The following is a 21,067-nucleotide window of genomic DNA, read 5'->3' on the forward strand; positions in this document are numbered from 1 at the left end:
CCATAGTGGAGGACTTGCCCCCACCCTGCCAAACACAGTGTGTATATACTTGCACCCGGAGGACTGGAGCCGCCACCAGGCAGGACACCCAGCCAGAGTGCAGCGCCTGACAAGCAGCCCAGGCCGGCAGCAGGGGCTCCGCCATCCCTTCTGTTGCAGAGGGCTCAGAGGCCAGCCAACTCACACTTCCCAGGGCTGTATCTCAACCAGGAAGCTCTCGGCAAAGCAAGGGTCTTCCTCAAGGCCCCAGCTGGCTCCCAGGGCCGGCTCCTCTCCCGCTTCCTCCCATGGCTCGGTCAGCGGCTCCAAGCGCAACACCAGGTCCTCCTCCTCCACTGGGGGACCCCGTTTGCTCAGAGCGTCGAGAGGCAGAGGGTGGGAGAGGGAAGCCATGTCTTCCTCCGCCGGGGCCAGAGCGCAAAGGGCCGTGGCGAGCTCCACTTCGTCTTCGCCGGCAGCTGCAAAGGTCCCCTCCAGCCCTGGGACCCAGCTGAGGTTGCTCGGCAGAACGGCCGTCTCCCTGCTGATCTCTACCATAGGAGAGGAAGGGGCCCTCCTGGCGGCTTTGCTGGGACGCAGCAGTGGTGCCTGCATGCATGTCCCGCTCAGCAGGCTGTCTCCTCTGGTGCTTGCAGCAGCGGAGGGGAGGGCTGGCATTCGTTTCCGTGGGAACCCACCATTGATGAGCGTGTCTGCGTACTGGGGGTTGATCTGCCAGAAGCCCCCCTTGCCCGGCTCATCCTTTCCCCGCGGCACCTTCTGGAAACACTTGTTCAGGGACAGGTTGTGCCGGATGGAGTTCTGCAACGACAGACACACACACACACATACAGGAGGCTTAGCTGGGGGATGCAAGAGAGGGCTGTGGAGGGAGAATGGGGGCCACTGGAGTGGTTAATTTATAAACACCGCATGGCTACTGGCCAAGCTGGAACAAAGAGTCTCTAGCAGAGTTACCCCAAGGTATTTGGGAAACATTGACCCAGCACCCAGCCGGACCATTCTCTCCTGCCCTCAACAGAATCATAGTGCTGGAAAGGGCCACCAGGGTCATTAGTCCACCTCCCTGCACAATGCAGGAAATACACAACTACCTCCCACACCCCCAGTGACCCCCTGCTCCATGCCCAGAAGATGGCCAAGATGCCCCTCCCTCTCATGATCTGTCTTAAGTTCATTGAATCAGCAATGCTGACAGATGGCCATCTAGCCTCTGCTTAAAAACCTCCAGGGAAGCCTGTTCCACTGAGGAACTGTTCTGACTGTTAGAAATTTTTTCCTAATGTCTAGATGGAAATTCTTGATTTAATTTTAACCCGTTGGTTCTGGTCTGACCTTGTGGGGCAACAGAAAACAACTCGGCACCCTCCTCTATATGACAGCCCTTCAAGTACTTGAAGATGGTTATATCCCCTCTCAGTCTTCTCTTCAGGCTAAACATCCCCAGCTCCTTCAACTTTTCCTCATAGGACTTGGTCTCCAGACCCCTCACCATCTTTGTTGCCCTCCTCTGGACACGTTCCAGCTTTTCTACATCCTTAAATTGCGGTGCCCAAAACTGAACACAAGTAATCCACAAAGCCAATGGGCCAGAATATTTACACCAGAGAACAGCTATGTCCTGCCCCCGCCATCCCCCCATAGCCCTTTGCCACCCTGGGGCTGCCCCTAATTCACCTGCCAGCTGGGATCCGCATGGCGGTAGTAGCAGAAGTTCTCTATGATCCAGGTGTAGATGGCGGAGAGGGTGAGCTTGGCCTCTTTGCTGGCCCGCATGGCCATGCAGATGAGGGTGGCATAGGAGTAGGGGGGCTTCACCCGGGCATCAGTCTTATAGTCGGCTGTTTCGGAAGCAGGGGCGGGGGGCCGCCAGAAGCTGGTGCTGGAGGAGGTGGGCTTGCCCATGCTCGGGGGCATCCCCTTGGCGGCTGTGTCTCCGGCCGGGGGGCTGGCTGGGCCGCAGGAGCCCTGAAGGACCCTCGAGGGGCCAGGCTGGCCAGAGGCAGAGGAGGCCTCGGGGTCAGCAGGGAGGAAGGAGAACTCCTGGAGCCACTGGAGGCTGGTGAGGCTGTCGTCCAGGGTCCCGGCCCCGTCGCCATCCTTCCAAGCTCTTGAGTCCAGCTGCTCCTCCTTCCGCTGGACCATGGGCAACCTGCGGCTGGCCATGCTCCGTAGCCCTGAGCCCTGCCGGGCCCTGCTTTCTCCCACTGGGAAGCAAAGAAAGGGTGGGTGGGTAAGAAGGAGACTGCTTCGGTTAGATCTCCTGCAGGGGCCGAGACAAAAGGGATGCTGTTGCTGGCCTCCCCCCCACCCCCGCCGGCTGGATTGGGTTACCTGCGCTCTGTTTGCCAGGGGGGCCTCACAGCTGCCCGCCTCTTTGGGAAGCGGCTCCCTGGGGATGAACGATCCTGTTTCCAAGGGTGTCCAGGTGGCCGCGGTCGAGCCAGGGTTCGTGTTCACCTTCATTAAGGGAGTGCGTGGCTAAGCCGATGGGGCTGCAACCTGAGAAGGCCAGGGGGGGGGGGGGTAATCGCAGCCTCACCCCCCAAAGGACTAGCTAGCCAACAAAAAGCCTGAGGCAGCTGTATGGCCCCTGGGGGTATCTTTTCACATCTCGTGCGTCCTTCTGTGTAGCAGCTGTGGGGAGCACGGTGCTGCTCAAACCACTTGAATCATGCATGTGTGTTTGATTCACCTGGAGGGAAGTGCCCAGCCTGGCGCATAGTTCTGCCCCGCCTTCCACCGCCCTCGCTGTGAGCAGCGGAGTTTCTTGGCTGGGCAACAGAAAGCGCAGTGGAGTCCTGCAATGACCCCAGAGAAGTCCCCACTTGGGCAAAGGAGGGCATGAAGGATCGAGGGCTATTTGAGAGAAAAGAGTCCCCGAAGGAAATGCTGGGCCTGAGGATGAGGAAGGAGCAGGGGGAGGTTGGGGGAGGGGGGGCTGTGAAGTATCTCCCCCCCCATCCCCCAGAAGGCCTTGAGGCAGGGAAAATGTTCAGGACTTCACCAGGGGTGGCATGCAACTCTTGGACTGGCCCTGACATCGTCCTGTCATAGAATCATAGAGTTGGAAGGGACCGCCAGGGTCATCTAGTTTAACCCCCTGCACAATGCAGGAAATTCACAACTACCTCCCCACAACACCCCCAGTGACCCCCTACTCCATGCCCAGAAGATGGCAAAAAAAAACAACAACCCACCTCCCAGGATCCCTAACCCCAAATTCCTCCCTGACTACAAAGTGGCGATTGAGCGGCATTACCCTGGGCATGCAAGAAAGGGCCATGACAACCAAGCACTGATGCAAAACCCTTCCTGCTCTCCCTCTCTTCATCTGCCTCAGTTCACAGTCAGAATTAAAAGGTGCCAATTCCCCTTTGCCTTTGCCAAGCCCACCCCCCCCCGCCAGTGATTACTTTCTTCCCCACCCTGGTGCCGCCTTGGTGGGGAGGGGACAGTGGGGCTCCCAAGTCTTCCTAGCAGCCCAGAGCACCCCCGGTCAGTGGTGGCCGGCCCCACCTTCTTTGGGCCACTTGGCAGAGGCTACTAGAGAGAGAAGTTCAGATGAGTGTAACCCCAGAAAACACTTTCTCGGGAGTAAGCCCCACCGAGTACAAGTCTGAGCCAACCTGCCTAGGTTTCCTCCCCAAGAGATCCAAAGAACCCTGGCTGTTAAGGGGCTAATGCGGATTAATTTAAACCCACCCCCACTAAAATCCAGGGTCAGGGTAGGTTTCTCCTATGTGCACTGGGCCTTCATCTAAGAAAGCCCACCAAGGCCTCACGTGGATTGCCTAGAGCAGTGGTTCCCAAAGTGGGCAGTACCACCCCCTGGGGGGCAGTGGGATTCCCTAGGGGGGCACTAAGAGGCAAGGGGGCAGCAGGGGGGCACTAGAGGTGGGGCCCTTCAACGGTGTTGTTCACTAATTCACAATAGATCGAGCTATGGCACCATGCTGGGAAATTTGGTGGAAACTGTCAGAATTTTTTTTCCAGACTTTGAAGAGCTGGTACCACTGGGTCAAGTTCATTGGTTTTGTTGAATAAATTTCAACTAATTAAAAGTAAGTTTTAATTTGATTTTGAATAGATGTGCAATTAACTGTTACTGTTTTGAAATTGTATTGTTATTATCTTCTTTAGTGAGTCATGCAAACTCCTATTTTGAATGCTTTTTACAGGACAGGGTAAGGGGCGCTGGGGTTGAGTTTGTGGAACCAAGGGGGGGGTGGCCCGAAAAGTCTGGGAACTACTAGCCTACAGCATGCAGATGCGTGTCATGCATGCACATGAGAATGTCCCAGGCTTGGCATAACCAACCACCTAGACTTCAGTCTTCGTAGAAGCCCCAAGGTTTGCACGCTACATGCTGGATCACCCCCCCCCCCCCGCTGAAATCACGGCTGGCTAGGATGCTCTCTGCACACGACCAGAGATACGTCAACGAGCTCTTCACCTTTGGGAATCAAAATATCAGAAAATATTAAGGACTGTATGTGTGTGTGTTAAGTGCCATCAAGTCACTTCCAATTTATGATGAACCTACAAATTAATGTCCTCACAAATGTCCTATCATTAACAGCCTTGCTGAGGTCTTGCAAAACTGAGGGCTGTGGCTACCTTGATTGAGTCCATCCATCTCATGCTGGGTCTTCCTTTTTTCCTGCTGCCTTCCACTTTTCCTAGCATTATTGTCTTTTCCAGTGACATTTGTCTTCTCATAATGTGACGAAAATACAACAGCCTCAGTTGAGTCATTTTCTCTTGTAGGGAGAGTTCAGGCTTGATCTGAACTAGAATCCACTGATTTGTCTTTTTGGCGGTCCACAGTATCCGTAAAACTCTCCAACACATTTCAAAGGAATCCACTTTCTTCCTATAAGCTTTCTTCATTGTCCAACTTTCACACTCATACATAGTAATAGGGAATATTACGACATGAATTATCTTGATCTTGGTCTCCAGTGAAACTTTACACTTAAGAATTTTTTCTAGCTCCTTCATGGCTGCCCTTCCCAGTCTCAATCTCCTTCTGATTTCTTTTCGTTGATGATGGAGCCAAGGAACAAGAAAATCTTGAACAATTTCAATTTCTTCATCATCAAACTTAACGTTGTGTAATTCCCCGGTCATTTCTTTTGTCTTCTCGATGTTCAGCTGTAGTCCTGCTTTGGACCTTTCCTTTCTGCTTTAACCTTCTTCAGTAGTTTCAGGTCTTCACTGTCTTTTGCCAGTAATGTGTCATGTTCATATCTCAAAATATTAATGTTCCTTCCACCAATGTTCACTCCACTTTCACCTACTTTATGATATGCTCAGAATACAGACTGAAGAGACATCCTTGTCTGACACCTTTGCCAACTGGAAACCATCCTGTTTCTCCATACAAATTCAAGATGTGACAACCCATCAGCATTCAGGGTAAAGCTGATAAGCACTCCAGACATAGAGGCGGCAGTAGAGTAACAGTTTCACCCAGTTCTTGTTATGGTTTGCTGTAACCCTCTGTGACTCTTGCCCCAGTTACTAGCACACAGACACACAGAGATATCCTGCCCAGCAACAAGCTATTCCCTTGCTGTCCTAATACATTTCAATACATTTACAGAAAGGAAAAGAGATTATTACCAATTGCTAAATCAGTGGATCTTCCATAGTCAGGGGAAGTCTACCTTGCTGTCTCAGCAGGAGATCTCCAGCTGGCACCTGAAGGCTGGCAACCCTAGGTTTAGAAAAGAGCACGAGCCCAGCAGCAGCTGAAAGACTAACATTTCTGGCAGGGTATGAGCTTTCGGGAGCTACAGCTCACTTCCTCAGAGTACAGGTTGCGCATCGAAACTATCGGGATGCTGCAGCCCCGCCCGCTTTCTTTAAAACACTGGTTCCCAACCAGGGGTCCACGAGAACTAAATCAAGGTCCGCGAAACAAAGTTATAAACCCATAATAAATTAATATTTTCAATTAAAAGTTCTCTATTATAAAAATATATATTCAAATATTATTCTAAGTTTAATGTTTAACTAACAGTTATGATTAAAGTTTATTTTCAAATTCTCGGGATTTTTATTTTGAACCTTGGGGTCCCCGCTCCGAACAAAAAAAGTCCTAGTGGTCCCTGGTCAAAAAAAGGTTGGGAACCACTGGTTTAAAACCAGCCATCCCTTTTCTTCTGGCTTCCTTTGGGAATTTTCTCGTGTGGACTACACTTCCCGAAATGCACAGCGCCGGGCAGCTAAACACCGTAGGCAGGTCAGCCAAGGTGGGCAACGACCCCATTGGCCAGCCCGGTTCCGGCCGGCGAGCGGCATTGGCTCCGCCTCCCGCTCGCGCCCGCCCCCCTCGCCCCTTCCCCGGCCGCCGCTGGGCCGGCCGGGCCCGACCCCGCCCACTCCCCGCCGCCTCCCCCCGCCCTGGTCCGGCCGGGGCGGGGCCACGGGCAGCAAGGGGCGGGGCCTCGCAGAGAGGCCCACGTGCAGGGTTGCCAGGTCCCTCTTCGCTCCCGGCGGGAGGCTTTTGGGGCGGAGCCTGAGGAGGGCGGGGTTTGGGGAGGGGCGGGGCTTCAAGGCCATAGAATAGAGTTGGCCAGAGATCAGTTGTAATAGCAGGTGATCTCCAGCCACCACCTGGAGGTTGGATACCCTACCCACTATGCCTCCTAGGGCTCACCTCCAAATCTCCAGCGATTTCACAACCCAGAGCTGGCAACCCTACAGATAGGGTTGCCAGGTCTCTCTTTGCCACCGGTGGGAGGTTTTGGGGACAGAGACTGAGGGCGGGGTTTGGGGAGGGGAGGGACTTCAATGCCATAGAGCCCAATGGCCAAAGTGGCCACTTTCTCCAGGGGAGGTGATCTCTATCGGCTGGAGATCAGGGGTAATAGCAGGAGAGCTCCAGCTCGTACCTGGAGGCTGGCAACCCTACCCACGTGGCTGGCCCAGAGGAGAGCTGCTTGGCCCGCCTTTAACGCTGCCGGTTCTGGGCTGGGAAAATCCTGGAGATTGGGGTGGGGAGGGTAGAATGCCAGAGAGCCCACCCTCCACTGATAGCGTTGCCAGCCTGCAGGTGCTAATTAGAGATCTCCCAATATTACAACTGATCTCCGGCCGATAGAGATCCGTTCACCTGGAGAAAGTGGCCACTTTGGCCATTGGGCTCTATGGCATTGAAGTCCCTCCCCTGCCCAAACCTCACCCTCCTCAGTCTCTGTCCCAAAAACCTCCCACCGGTGGCAAATAGAGACCTGGCAACCCTATCCGTAGGTTTGCCAGCTCTGGGTTGTGAAATCGCTGGAGATTTGGAGGTGAGCCCTAGGCGGCATAGTGGGTAGGGTTGCCAACCTCCAGGTGGTTGAGGAGAAAGAAACCAGCACGACTCAATATATTCAACAATTCATTAACTATGCATAAACAGTGAAAAAATCAACCACAAGGTGTGCAAATATATACAGCTATTTTCAAAAAGTTATCACAAGCCTAATAGCAAGTCCAAAAAGTCTATCAGAGGCAATTTTTCTTCAGATCCAAATGTGGTTGACACTGTCGATAACTAAGTTGGGACAAGGTCCAATCCAGAGAAGGAGGAAATGCTATTCCGGATATTCTCACCTTGTGGTTGATTTTTTCACTGTTTATACGTAGTTAATGAATTGTTGAATATATTGAGTCGTGCTGGTTTCTTTCTCCTCAGCTCACTGTTACCAGTATTGTGAGAATTTTTTACGTTAACCTCCAGGTGGTGGCTGGAGATCACCTGCTATTACAACTGATCTCTGGCCAATAGAGATCAGTTCACCTGGAGAAAATGGCTTCTTTGGCCATTGGGCTCTATGTCATTGAAGTCCCTCCCCAAACCCTTCCCTCCTCAGGCTCTGCCCCCAAAACCTGCCAGTGACGAAGAGGGACCTGGCAACCCTGTCATGGGGAGAGAAGTGGTAATTCTGGGAGGTCTCCAGGCCCCGGCTGGAGGTTGGCAACACCAACAGCCCACCTTTCTCGTTGCACAGTGTGAATGTGTACAATCAACAGGATCAGGATAGGGCCTCTGATGAGCAAGGCAGGAGGGTGGGGAGTGTGCAGACCCCGCCCCTCTTCTTTTGCAGGTGCCACTGTGGTTCGATGGCCGGCCAGCCTTCCCTGTGGGCTTTGTGGAGGAGGGCCTGGACAGAGTGCTGGACTTGGGCCGGGCCTGGCGGACGACTGCATCGTCGCCTGGTGGCGCACCTGTACACCAGGCAGCTGAGCGTGCCTGAACTGCACGCCCTCAAGCTCTGAGCGGCGCACTCCCAGGTGGGTGAGGAGGCCTTTGGGCTCTGTGCCAGGCTGGTCAGCTGCTGCAGCTCAGCACCTCAGGCCAACAGTTGGGCTCCAGGTGGTGAAGCCCCGGCCTCCCTCGGGACGGGCAGAAGAGTGGGGCGGCGGCAGAGGGTGACGGAGTATTGTGCCTGTGCCATTGCAGGTGATGGAGACAGCCGGAGTGCCCTTGTATGCCTGGAAGGGTCGCCTGGGTGGGCTGCCCACCTTCCTGTGGAACCAGTTTGTTAGTGCGGCCAAGGTCCGGCAGCTTTACGCACTCAGTCTTGAACGTGGCTCCAGTAGAGAAGCTGGTCTGGGCCGTGGCTGCAACACAGATGCCCCCAAAGACAGCCCTGGAAGCAGCGGCGACCTCAGTAGCCCCTTCCCCCTTTGGAGCTGGAACCTCGGCCTTCGCTCCTGCCCTCACTGCTTCTGAGCCAGAGCCAGTGTGAAGGGTGTGTGTGTGCAAACGAGAGGCTTGGTCCATAGCTGTGGGGTGACACAGCTGTCGTGATTTGGGTGGGCACGGGGGGCTGAAGTCTTCGCCCTTTCCAAGGAACGTGACCCTTCTTGCCCCTGATGAAGTGTTCAGGATGCCACAAGCTGCAATTTGGGAGAAGACCCTGCTGTAAGGAGTCTTCAAGTTCCCAGGCTGAGCAAGCAGCTGCGGGCCAGTGGGGGTGTGTGTGATAGTGGCTACAAATCCTCTTTGAGCACCAGAACAACAGTCTAGAGCAGAGGTTCCCAAACTGTGCTCCATGGAATATCTCCTAGTGCTCCATGAAGAGATTGGAAAGAAAAACACTACTGTCATTTAGTTTAGTATATAGGTGCTAGGTGAAAATTAGTGCTCCGTGACAAATTTCTCTCTTGAAAAGTGCTCCGTGACTCACAGTTTGGGAAACTCCAGTCTAGAGGTCTCCATAGCCAGGGATTTGTGGAAAGATTTTACAGAATTCACAGCAAGCCTTGAGTCACCAGGGGAGCCAAGTGTTTTGAGAGAGTGCTACTGCCAGTGGCCACTAGGTTTAGGGGACCTCTCTTAACATCTGCATGGTAGGGCGTGCTTGTTTTTGACCACTTACTGTTCAACGACACACAGAACAGATGGGAGCCAAAAGAATAAGGTTGTGCTGTTTTGAAGCCGGTGATTTTGTTTTGGTGTGTCATTGTTGCTACCTGTATGTTTTGATACACTGGTATGCATGAAGATGACCCCCTATACCACCCACAGGCCTGAGAGGCTCTACCAGCAGCACCTGCTGGCCCACACCATACATTAGGCCCGAAAGACAGTGTCATCCAAGGCGCTTCATGGCTGGGGGGCGGGGGGACGGGACTTGAACCCAGGCCTGCCAAGTCCTACTCCCGCATGATAACCATGCTGGCTCTCAGAAAAAAAGTTTTCAGCTCCCGAAGGGTCCATCTTACTTGCCACCCTCTTGGCATAGCAGCATCTGCACCTACCCCTTCATTGGGCCTGGGAGTTGTGGTGGAAATCTTGAACTAATGGCGGTAGCCCACTGGAAGCATCAGGTGGTAAAAGTGCAAAGGAAGGCAACCAAGGCAATTAAGGGATTGCAGCAGCACCTTTCCTGGGAGCAGAGGCCGGGGATTCCGAGTCCAGAAAGGAGACAGCAGAAGGGAGAGACATGATGGATGTTTCTAAAATTATAGCCGGGGGTGGAGAAAGCAGCTAGAGGGTGTTTCCGCCCCCTCTCCCGCAATACTAGAACTCAATGAAATTCTTGGGAAACAGGCCCAGGATTTAGAAGAGGAGTTGGTTTTTGTATGCCAACTTTCTCTTCCATTTAAGGAAGAATCAAACCAGCTCACAATCACCTTCCCTTCCTCACAACAGACACCCTGTTAGGTAGGTGAGGCTGAGTGTGACTAGCCCAAGGTCACCCAGCTGGCTTCATGAGTAGGAGAGGGGAAACAAATCCAGTTCACCAGATTAGCCGCCACTGCTCATGTGGAGGAGTGGGGAATTGAACCTGGTTCTCCAGATTAGAGTCCACTACTCCAAACAACCGCTCTAAACCACACCACACGAATCCCCCTTTTAAACTGATTTAGATTCACGGATTCATGGAGTGAAGTGGTCCATCGATGGCTGCTAGCCACAGGGACGGAAGGCAACTTCCACATTCAGAGGCAACGTCTGGCTGGAGTATGCAGACAGAACAGCTGTCTGGCTGGAGCAGATGGACCGCTGGCCTGACGCAGCAGGGATCTGCCGATGTTGTTCTTATCAGGCCAGGCAGTTAGAGCAGGTGCTTGCTACAAGGAGTCCCGTTTCCACCCACCATGAATGGCCAGGGAAAGAAGATGCTGCACAGACAACCAAAGAATCACAAACAAAACTTTTTAATCAAGACATTGTAAGTGGTCGGCTAACTTTAGCTCTTAATAAATAATGGTACAGCAGGCAAGTGGTTGACCTCAAAACCTTTCGGGGGGGGGAGCAGGTGGCAGCTGTGGAGTGGGTATCACAGCGCAGAGGGAGGTCTTCCTTGAAGCCAATCTGTGAGCTGTGTGTGCACTCAACAGGCAGAAGAACTTGTCAAGCGCACGGAATTCAGATATGGAAAAGTGTGTAAAACCATTAAAGAAAACCAGAACTGTACAAACTAAAACTCAAGACATTCTCAAGCAGAAAAGTTAGAAAAATACATTTAGAGAAGATCACACACTATGATTTATATTAAAGAGGCTCTTACCAGTTCACCAGTTGGAACCCCCCCCCCGCCCCAAGGACAGATGGGCCCCTGACAGAGAGACCTCTGCCCTTTGGCTCTGTGATCGCTGCAATGCGGAGGGGGCCGTCCAGTCCGTCTGCGGCACCACCTGACCACTGAGAGCCGGGCCTCCGCAGCAGAACCAGGGCCTGTCCTCTGGGGGATGCCAGCTCCTTCAGGTCTGTCGGGTGGTTCTCATTAATTCCTGGAGCGCAACTGTCCCCGGGGGACTAAGGGCTACTGAAGGCACAGCCTACAGGTACTGTGGGCCAGGCCACCTGGACAGTCCTCTCTTGCAGGGACAAGCCCCGTTAATTGGGAGGAGGCAGGGCCTGCGCCAATGTGCCTCAACTGTTTCCTCTTCCCGTTGTGGAGGTGTTCCTGAGAACTGAACCTTGGACAGAGGCAGGGGAGCCCCCTTCTGCTGCATGGCGAGTGTGAGTGGGGAAGGCCTCTTTCGTCCCCCCCCCCTTCCTAGGCTCCCCCTGCCACAAGGTCAGGAAAACATCTCCGCTTCAGGCCTGCCACTTTCTCAGCTGATCTTGGCTAGCGGGCTGCCCCAGACACGCAAGAGGGGCCTATCGCCTCCCGCCTCATGGAGAAGCGGGGCTATGGGAAGAAGCTGCCTGGGATCAACGTCGAGGTCCCTGAAAGGCCACACCGCTCCCCACACACCCACCAAGGGATCCTCTCCAGGCATCAGGAGATGCTTCTGCAGCGGCAAAACTCCAGGACCCAAAAGTCCCGATGCTGCCTGACTTGATAGAGCATTCCTTCCTGTTCCACTTGCACCTGGAGGCTGGCTGTACCCACCAGCTACGGGCTGACAGTGCAGGCAGAGCAAGCTGCTTTTGACCCCCGCCCCCCGCACACACACACTGCATTTGCAGAGCTGGGGGAAATGATTTTTCATTCTCCTTGAGGATCAGATACCATTACAGGGCTTTCTCCCCCCCCCCCCCCTCAAAACTGTGCCCCTTTCTCAGCTTGATAGAGGAGGAGTGTCTTGTGCAAAACAGGCAAATATTGGCTGGGGAAGTGAGCCAAGTCTCCACTGAAGGGCTCGAGGGCCCCTGGACAAGCCCTGGGACCAGATTTGGAACTCCTGCCCCGGGGCACTGCAGGCTTAGCCCCTGTACCTCTCCAATCCTGGCTGCACCTGGGGAGGGGAGAGAGTTTCACAACAGCTCTTCGGAACATCCAGAACGCTGATGGGCAATCTCTGTCCTAAACTGGCTCCCCACGGAAGATACTGCCAGGGTGGCATACAGAGATCCCTGAAGACGAGGCTTTTAATTCAGACAGTCCCTGGCCACCCTCTGCCCTTGAGTTCTAGCTCAGACTAGAGGCAAAAGGATATATACACAGTGCATACTGAATTATATACACACATTTCACTATGAAACAGCAAATTCACTCCCCGCGTCTTCCCCGTCTCCAGCTGCTTGTTGCAGAGTCCCAGCCAGGCCAGCAAGTCCTGTGCTGCAGGGCCGAGGGGCGTCCCCAGCCTGGTCCTCTCGGCACGAGGAAGCCTCCGAGCAGGCCACGGAGCCACGCCAAAACCATCCCTCCGACTCCTGCATGGTCTCCTTCCTTCAGCCCACCTCCTGGCACGTCGCCACGCCAAGCCGGGTTGCCAGAGCCCGCAGATGTCTCCCACACAGCTTTGGAGGTGCTCGCTCAGGTACAAACAGCCACCTGTGGCACCAGGACGGGCCCTTCCGAAGCAGCTGCCACCCCCACCCCGGACCACCTCACTAAGCCCCAAGCCAAGGTGGAGACCTGGGAGCCCAGCCAGGTGGGAAGGGCTGCAAAGTGCCGCCTGGTCCACGGGGGGGCATCCTGGTCCGCAGGGTCAGGTCCGTCCACGCGTGGAGCTCCTGGGCGCTCCCTCAACACAGTGCTGCGCGACTCCAGCAAGCACGAGAATGGCCTGCAAGAAGAACCAGAGGCCTTTTTCAGGCAGTAACCACCGTAGCAGAGTCTCTGCTTCAGGACAGACAGACAGACACTTCTCCCTGCCTCAGACTCAGAGAAGAAGTGGTTGCATTAAACCAGGGTGTAAAGCAGCAGCTTCAGGGAAACCCTGCTTAACATGAGTGCTGACAAGTGGCGGAAACACGGTATTGATTGAGGGGGGAGGAAGCCTGTGTGACGTAGTGTCAGACTAGATTCTGGGAGACCCGGGTTCAAATCCCCACTCGTGCCATGGGAGCTCGCTGGGTGACTTGGGACCAATCACTCTCCCTCAGCCTGACCTACCTCACAGGGTTGTTGTGAGGCTAAAATGGAGGAGAGGAGAATGATTTAAGCCACTTTGGGTCCCCATTGGGGAGGAAAGCGGGGTATAAACGAATAAATAAAACAAAAACTTGCTTCAGGGGGAGGGGAAGGTTCCCGAACTCCTGCCCACAGTTTGTCCCAGAGCCACCCTCCCGTCCGCATCAGTCGTTGATAACCTCAGATCCTCCACAGTCTCATTTTATTGAACAACAACATTTTGTTCCCTGTTGAAAGGGAGTGATGCTGGTAACTGGAGAAGGGGGTGGGGGAATGGTGGCTGAACAGCCAGTGGCCAAGATCCGTGCCACGGCATCCGTCCCATCTCACTCGGCGCTGCACCCCCTCCCCTCGCTCCGAGCCTCACGGGAGAACGGCTCAGAGGGTGGCCCGGCCAGGCTGCGGCCTACCTTCGCATCACATGGTCCGGCTGTATTCAATGCCGCTCTTTGCTGAGATGCTCGACCACGGCAAAAGGCTGCACAGGAGGCTCTGGGCTTGGCGGTAAATCCGCTGTGGAATAGTACAGGGGCTCAGATTGGCCAAGGCTGACCCAATGTGCTGCAAGTAATCAGTGCACAGCCATTAAGGAATCATAGAATCAGAGTTGGAAGGGACCATGAGGGTCATCTAGTCCAACCCCCTGCACAATGCAGGAAATTCACAACTACCTCCCCCCCACTCCCCCAATGACCCCTACTCCGTGCCCAGGTGGCCAAGATGCCCACCCTCCCATCATCTGCTTAAGGTCATAGAATCAGCCTTGCTGACAGATGGCCATCCAGCCTCTGCTTAAAAACCTCCAGGGAAGGAGAGCCCACCACCTCCTGAGGAAGACCGGGGAAGACACAGAGCAGGTGAGATACCAATCAGCAGGGGCCGCTGCGGCGACTGCTCACCAGACACTGACTGCCGCTGCACTATGCAGGAGGAAGGCTCAGCACCCGTTACAGGGGCAGAAAGTGAACAAACCCTCTGGCTGTCCTGGCCCTAGGTGCTAGCTCGACATTCCAACAAGCCCAAGCCCCCAAAGAACGGGCGTGGACACCCCTCTGCAACAGCTCAGCCGAACACACAAAGGGCAGTTCCACAATGGAGGGCTCTGCTCTGCGACTGCAGCAGCACTGAGAGTGTCCGGGGCAACGTGGAAATCCTAGCCTCAACATTCACACCCTATCGGGTTGTCCACACTAGTCAAGGGGTGCCTTGGGTTGCATTCTGATCTGTGCAGCAACAGAGACGACCCAGAACAGCCTGCTGAGCAACCATCTCAGTCGGTGGAATGCGCTCGCCCCGCACCAACATTCTCGTTCTCATGTGTTTCTGAAATGGGACCCGCTCCTGACGTTCTGGTACTTTTCAGCCCCCGCTTGCAAAGTAATTCCTGGCTCTTTTCCCCAGCGCGAAACGCAAGAATCTCACTGACTAACACTGAACGAGTTAACATTTTTCCAGTTTGGCATTACTGAGCGACAGGATGCCCATTTTGCACATTACCAGAGACAAACCAACATTTCCTACTGTGCCCCCTCCCAGAGCTCCCCCTCCTGACTCTCTCTGTTCTTCCTCCTTCTCCTCCTCCCTGGTCTTGCAACCCACTCTGGCTCCCAAGTCCTCAGTTTGCAAACAACTGGGCAAGCACCTGTCCCTCTTCTCCACCCGTGGGACACAGCACGGCGCTTCTCAGGGATCTGCGGCACTGTGCACAGGCCCGCCTGGCCACCAAAAAAGGATATAAGATCGTCCAGGGAGGGTGCCCGCCGTTGATGTACAGGACGTAAGTGAAGCCATCTTTGAGCACGCCCCGGATGGAATAATAATAGGGCAGGTAGTGGTGCTGCTTGAAGTCTCTGTTCTCGTAGAAATTGATCGCGGTGTGGTTAGTGGTGAGGACATGCAGGTAGATGGCTTTGCAGTGGTCTTGAGCCGTGGTGGAGATGTGATCTTTCAAGCTTTCCAACAAGAGCGAGCCTGCCACAGGAGGAGGAGGAGGGATGTGAGAAACCGGGAGCCACACCTGCAGCCCCGTGCTCAGCACCTCCCTCCCCAGGGCCAGGCCAAGAACGCCTCCCCATTAGGCACCTTGCCAAGAGGATCCTGGCAGCTCAGGGACTGCCAAAGGACTGCTTGGAAAAACTGCACGGTGGAGCCCAAACCATTGTCCAGCTGGCCTGCTTGCAGAGACGTTGGCAGCTATTTTACCACCATGCTACATCTTGCAGAGCGAGCCAAAAGCAGTGCTCTAGTTAAGAGACCTGCCAAGGACTGCAAGATAATTTTACAACAATCTTCCCTTGTAAAGCAGCTCGGTGAACTCCAGACTCAGAGGTCATCAGCTCTGGCTGTATGTCTTTGCTCGTTACACTGCAAAAGCTTCCTAGGGATCTTACTTTTATTGAAGGAAATAAAAACCAAGTTTGAGTTGAGGGCAGGACTGAAGAGACGTGGACTAAAGCCTGGCACGCGTCAGCTGGACTTCCAGGGAACACAAGAGCAGCCATGCTGGGGCACACGAACGGCACCTTGTTTCCAGCAGCAGCCTGTCCAGTGCCATGGGGAAGTCGCCGTCTGCTGACAGCTTCCAAGGCCCAGTTGGAGAGCGGGATAAAAGTTTCTCTTCACCCAGTTTCTCCATTCCAGGCATAATTCTGTAGACCCCTTATCATGCTGGTGGAGATGGAAAGTGCCCTCAGGTCGTAGCTAACTAACAACGACCCTGGAGGGTTTCCCAGGCAAGAGGTGGTTTGCCATCACCTGCCTCTGCGTAGCGACCCTGGGCTTCCCTGGTGGTCTCCCATCCAAGTTGTAACCAGGACCAACCCTGCTTAGCTTCTGAAATCAGCTGAGATGGGGATAGCTAGGGCCATCCAGGTCAGGGCCTTATCACGTTACTCCCTCTTCGATAAGACTTTTTTACCTATTTATTTTATTTATATATTTTGCCATTCTTATAGCCTGCCCTCCCCAGCAGAAATTGGGCTCAGGGTGGCTCACATAATAATATACAATAAAACTTCAGAATCACATAAAAATAGATTAAAAACAGCCCTAACAAATAATAAAATCATATATCTCACTGGCACAATTGATTGTGATAAAAGGCCACAGCAGAGCCTGCAAGTAAGATGGAAACACTCAAGCACAGTGGGGCCAGCACTGATAAGAGAAACCGTAGCTGGCCTCAACCATAGGCCTGGTGGAATAGTTCTGTTTTACAGGCCGTCTGAGCGTGACTGAACACAGTGGTGATTTTGTAGCAACCTGGACATTTCACATCCATGAAGTAAGAGTTAGGACTCTGAACCAAGCGCCTTTTCTTATGCTTCTTCTTCTCCTCAGGGGAGGGATGCAGGAGATCTTTTGCCAGAGGCATGTTCGTGTGGAGGCAGCTACGGCCGAAAAGGAGCCAGACCGGGGGGGAAAGCCCAGACCACCACTCTTAACCACTACACCATGCTGGCTCTCTTATCAATGCTGGCCTCCCTTCCCTGCTCCACAATGAGAATGTGCAATTAAGACGTGCCAGCGCTTTAGGTGCGATCACTCGCCCAGTTTGCATCGCCCACCATCAACTGAGCAAAGGAAAAGGCCCCTTACCAATGCCGTGCTTCCTGAATTCTTTTACCACTCCCAGGCTTAAAATGTAGGCGACCTGAGTATTCACAGGAAAGCTGGATGCTAGAATGTCACCATCCTAGAGGGGGGAAAGAAACCCATGAAAAAGGCAACACCTCAGCATACCTTGGCCCTTCTGCCAAGGGGCTTCTTCCTTCTTTCTTCTGAGAAGGGAGAGACATTCGGGGGCAGAAAAAATGCACAGTCTGGAGTGCGTCACAGCTCTCCTCATCCACCCAGTGGATAAAGACTTCATGATACACTTTTCTAAGGAAAACGTATTTGGATAGATTTGGTATGATGTGAGAAAATGTAGCGGCTGGGTTAGAAGGGAGATACTGGCTTGAAGCAGGCAGTAACCTCGGCGTGGCTGCACATCTCCCCCAGGAGCGGGGCCCTCCGCCTACCTCCTTGTGCACTTTTGTTCGACTCTTGATCTCGGCCACTATCATTCCCACAATGATGCCCCGGTAAGTGGCTGCCAAGGAAAAAAACTTCTTGTTCGAAGTGATGTCCTGATACCATGAGTCGGGGTACCTGGGAAGAAAGCAAATGGAACTAAGGGAGGAAGCCAGCCAGGCCGGAGGGGCACCTGTTGACAAGCGAGGAGGGAAAATGTTCTGATGGCCTGAGGAACACGGCCCTTCCTTTCAAGTGCCGTGGCTCTCTCAGCTCCAGATTACTCAGACTTGTCCAGATAATGCAGACGCCGCCCACCATTTGCTGACTGTGGCAAACTGGCCAGGGGGACAGAGTGGGGAGTGGCTCCAGTTTGGGGCAGGGGATGTCTTGCGGTGTCCCAGGGCCCTTCTCATAACCCTACTCTCCCCCTGCCCCCATGATCCCAAGCCTGAAGCTAAGGATTTAAGAAGGATATAGACAAGCTGGAACATGTCCAGAGGAGGACAACAAAGATGGTGAGGGGTCTGGAGACCAAGTCCTATGAGGAAAGGTTGAAGGAGCTGGGTATGTTTCGCCTGAAGAGGAGAAGACTGAGAGGGGATATGGTAACCATCTTCAAGTACTCAAAGGGCTGTCATATAGAGTAGGGTGCAGAGTTGTTTTCTGTTGCCCCAGAAGATCGGACCAGAACCAATGAGTTGAAATTAAAAGAGTTTCTGTCTAGACATTAGGAAGAATTGTCTAACAGTTAGAGCGGTTCCTCAGTGGAACAGGCTTCCTCAGGAGGTGGTAAGCTCTCCTTCCCTGGAGGTTTTTAAGAAAAGGTTAGATGGCCATCTGACAGCAATGCTGATTCTATGACCTTAAGCAGATGATGAGAGGGAGGGCATCTTGGCCATCTTCTGGGCATGGAGTAGGGGGTCACTGGGTGTGAGTGTGGGGGGGAGGTAGTTAATTTCCTGCATTTTGCAGGGGGTTGGACTAGACGACCCTGGAGGTCCCTTCCAACTCTACAATTCTATGATTCCTCCATCTGCACGGTATCCTGTGCCATTGTCCCTCCCCTGCCCCTCCCACCCTCAAAGCCAGGACTGTGACGTACTCTATCGGGAACCAATCGCCGCAGAGCTGCTTGACCGTGTCTATGTCATCATGGCACAGAAGGCGAAGGTTTATCTCACTAAGTGCAGTCGGGGGCACCTCCTCGGTCATTCACACCTGTAGGGGAGGGACAAGACAAAGTCCATTTGGATGAGGATCACCCACACAAGGAGGAGCAGGGGTGAGTCGAGTAGGAAGCCCCCATACAGAGAATAAAAGAAACACTGACCACTTGCCCCATTCACCCAGCCTGTGCCACCCCTATGCGCTTGCTTCCTTCTCAGCCCAAAGGGCAGAAGCCCCTTTCTCCCTCTCTCACAATGCCAGAATGTGGGGTCATCTGCTGAAGCTGGAGGGTGAGAGATTCAAAACAGATAAAAGGAAGTATTTCTTCACACAACGTATAGTTCAACTGTGGAACTCCCTGCCTCAGGATGTGGTGACGGCTGCCAACTTGGAAGGCTTTAAGACAGGAGTAGGCATGTTCATGGAGGAGAGGCCTATTCTTGGCTACTAGTAAAAACGGATACTGGTCATGATGTATACCTGTTATCTCCACGATCAGAGGAGCATGCCTATTCTATGAGGTGCTGTTGAGCACAGGCAGGATAAATGCTGCTGCAGGTGTCTTGCTTGTGGGCTTCCTAAAGGCACCTGGTTGGCCACTATGTGAACAGACTGCTGGACTTGATGGGCCTGGGTCTGATCCAGCAGGACCTTTCTTATGTTCTAAGCCTCCAAAGGGTTTTCAACCTGTTAGTAAGCCTGAGTTCTTCGCCAAAGTACTTCCCCCAGGAAACTGAATGCAAGCCAACCAACTCCCCAAGTCTCAACTGAGCAACAAGGATTACCAAAAGACTGCTGGGGCACAAATAAAGATGTTCAGAGTTCTAGACCACAAAGCTGCCTCTGGAAGCACGACCCAGTCCATTCTGGGAGGCGAGAGACAAGTCTCCCTGAAACACTGGCTGTGTGAGAACTCCTGCCCTGCAGCTCTCTCACTGCTGGGGCTGAACAACAAGCATCAGGCTAAAGCAGCATGAAGCATTCTGCACCCCCAAAGCACAACAGAAGGGATCAACAGCCAGTAAGGCCGTGCAAGGGCAACAGGCACACCCAAAGCAAAAGGCACCCCCTGGCAAGGGGGCACGCGTCACCACTCCCAACCGGTGTTCCTACCCAGGCACATCGCTGGAGTTGCTCGTCTTCCGGAACACCTGGGGCTGATTAACCTAAAACCCTGTATCAGGCTCAGGGTGCTTCTGTGGGAGTAAGGCCGACCCATAGAAACTGGTGGGGATTTCTGCACAAGCAGGCATAGGATTAGACTGCATGCACGTGGCCCCAGGGCACGTGCTTCTGGGCACTGGGTTCCACCGCCGATGTTGCCCGGAGGGGCAGGGGGGGCAAGCCAGCCCTCCTCCATCCTAGTTGTCAGTAACTCCATCAGGCTGCTAAGAGTGAAGAATGCTGGACAATGTTTAGTCTGGAGAAGAGGAGGTTGAGGGGGGACAGGATTGCTCTCTTGAAGTATTTGAAGGGCTGTCACTTAGAGGAGGGCAGGGAGCTGTTCCTGTTGGCGGCAGAGGAGAGGACTCACAATAATGGGTTTAAATTGCTGAAGGAAAGGTACCAGCTGGATATGGGGGGGATTTACAGTAAGAGTTCTCCGACAGTGGAATGGGCTACCTAGGGAGGGGGTGAGCTCCCCCTCACTGGCAGTCTTTAAGCAGAGGCTGGACAAACACTTGTCAGGGATGCTGTAGGCTGATCCTGAATTGAGCAGGGGGCTGGACTAGATAGCCTCTATTCTAACTCTGTGGTTCTATGATTGTAGGAAAGAGAGATGGCGGGCCAGCCGCATTAATCTGCCGCACCATAATGACATAAAAGCCCATCTGCGTCTTCAAAACTTACAAAGGGCACTGCTGCATAAGCCACTGTGAGTGAGAGCTGGCTTCCCCAGACGCACCCAAGCGGATACCCATCGGGCAACTGCTCAGCATACAAACGTGCCCCTGGCCAAAAGCAGGGCAGCCAGCAGAGCCACCCTCCCATGGTCTGCCAACCCCACCTTTTTCAGGGCACAGACTGCAACTACCAGCAGGTACCCAGCACCTTCCAGACACGCAAGCTGACTCGAAGCGAAACTGGGATAACGGCACTCCTCGGGAGCAACAACATCTTTGTACTGCAACAGGAAGCAGCATCAAGGCAGTACATGTCTAATACGGCTACTCATCTGGGTCAAAACAAAATCTGAAGAACTGTGATTCACAAAAGCTCACAGCCTGCTGAAATTTTGTTAGTCTTTAAGGTGCTACTGGACTCTTACTCTTTTCTACTGGGTCAATACAGTATATGTGGTTTGCCAGGTGTAACCCAGCAGATAGAAAGCATTACACCGGGGGGGGGGGGGCTTTTTCCTGCAAGTCTTTAAGGCCTCAGCACATAAGTACATGAAGCTGCCTTATCCTGAATCAGACCACCAGTCTATCTGGATCTACTCAGACTGGCAACAGCTCTCCAGGAAGAGATCTTCCACATCACCAATTAATTATCTGCTCTGAACTGGAGGATCTCTCTGCTTGCCAAGCAGATGCTGTTCCACCAACATGTTGTTCCACCGAGCCCTT

At 53.5% G+C, this 21,067-nt stretch overlaps 2 protein-coding genes across 2 annotated transcripts; both read right to left on the reverse strand.

Moving 5' to 3' along the window:
* Window positions 1–180: 180 nt before the first annotated feature.
* On the reverse strand, window positions 181–2,466 carry LOC130492470 (forkhead box protein J1.2-like). The gene is given in 4 exon segments (XM_056866220.1): window positions 181–801; window positions 1,678–2,240; window positions 2,243–2,315; window positions 2,317–2,466. Coding segments are annotated over 4 exon segments (1,407 nt in total).
* Window positions 2,467–13,728: 11,262 nt separating this feature from the next.
* Window positions 13,729–18,586, reverse strand: NAA60 (N-alpha-acetyltransferase 60, NatF catalytic subunit). The gene is made up of 5 exons (XM_056866190.1): window positions 18,433–18,586; window positions 17,336–17,465; window positions 16,911–17,007; window positions 15,037–15,284; window positions 13,729–13,874 (listed from the first exon to the last, which is right to left on the reverse strand). The coding sequence occupies exons 1-5, from the start codon at window positions 18,540–18,542 to the stop codon at window positions 13,731–13,733; spliced, it is 729 nt and encodes a 242-aa protein (XP_056722168.1). The 5' UTR covers window positions 18,543–18,586; the 3' UTR covers window positions 13,729–13,730.
* Window positions 18,587–21,067: the final 2,481 nt, after the last annotated feature.

This window comes from Euleptes europaea, chromosome 21, assembly GCF_029931775.1.
Source record: "Euleptes europaea isolate rEulEur1 chromosome 21, rEulEur1.hap1, whole genome shotgun sequence".
Lineage (NCBI taxonomy): Eukaryota > Metazoa > Chordata > Lepidosauria > Squamata > Sphaerodactylidae > Euleptes > Euleptes europaea.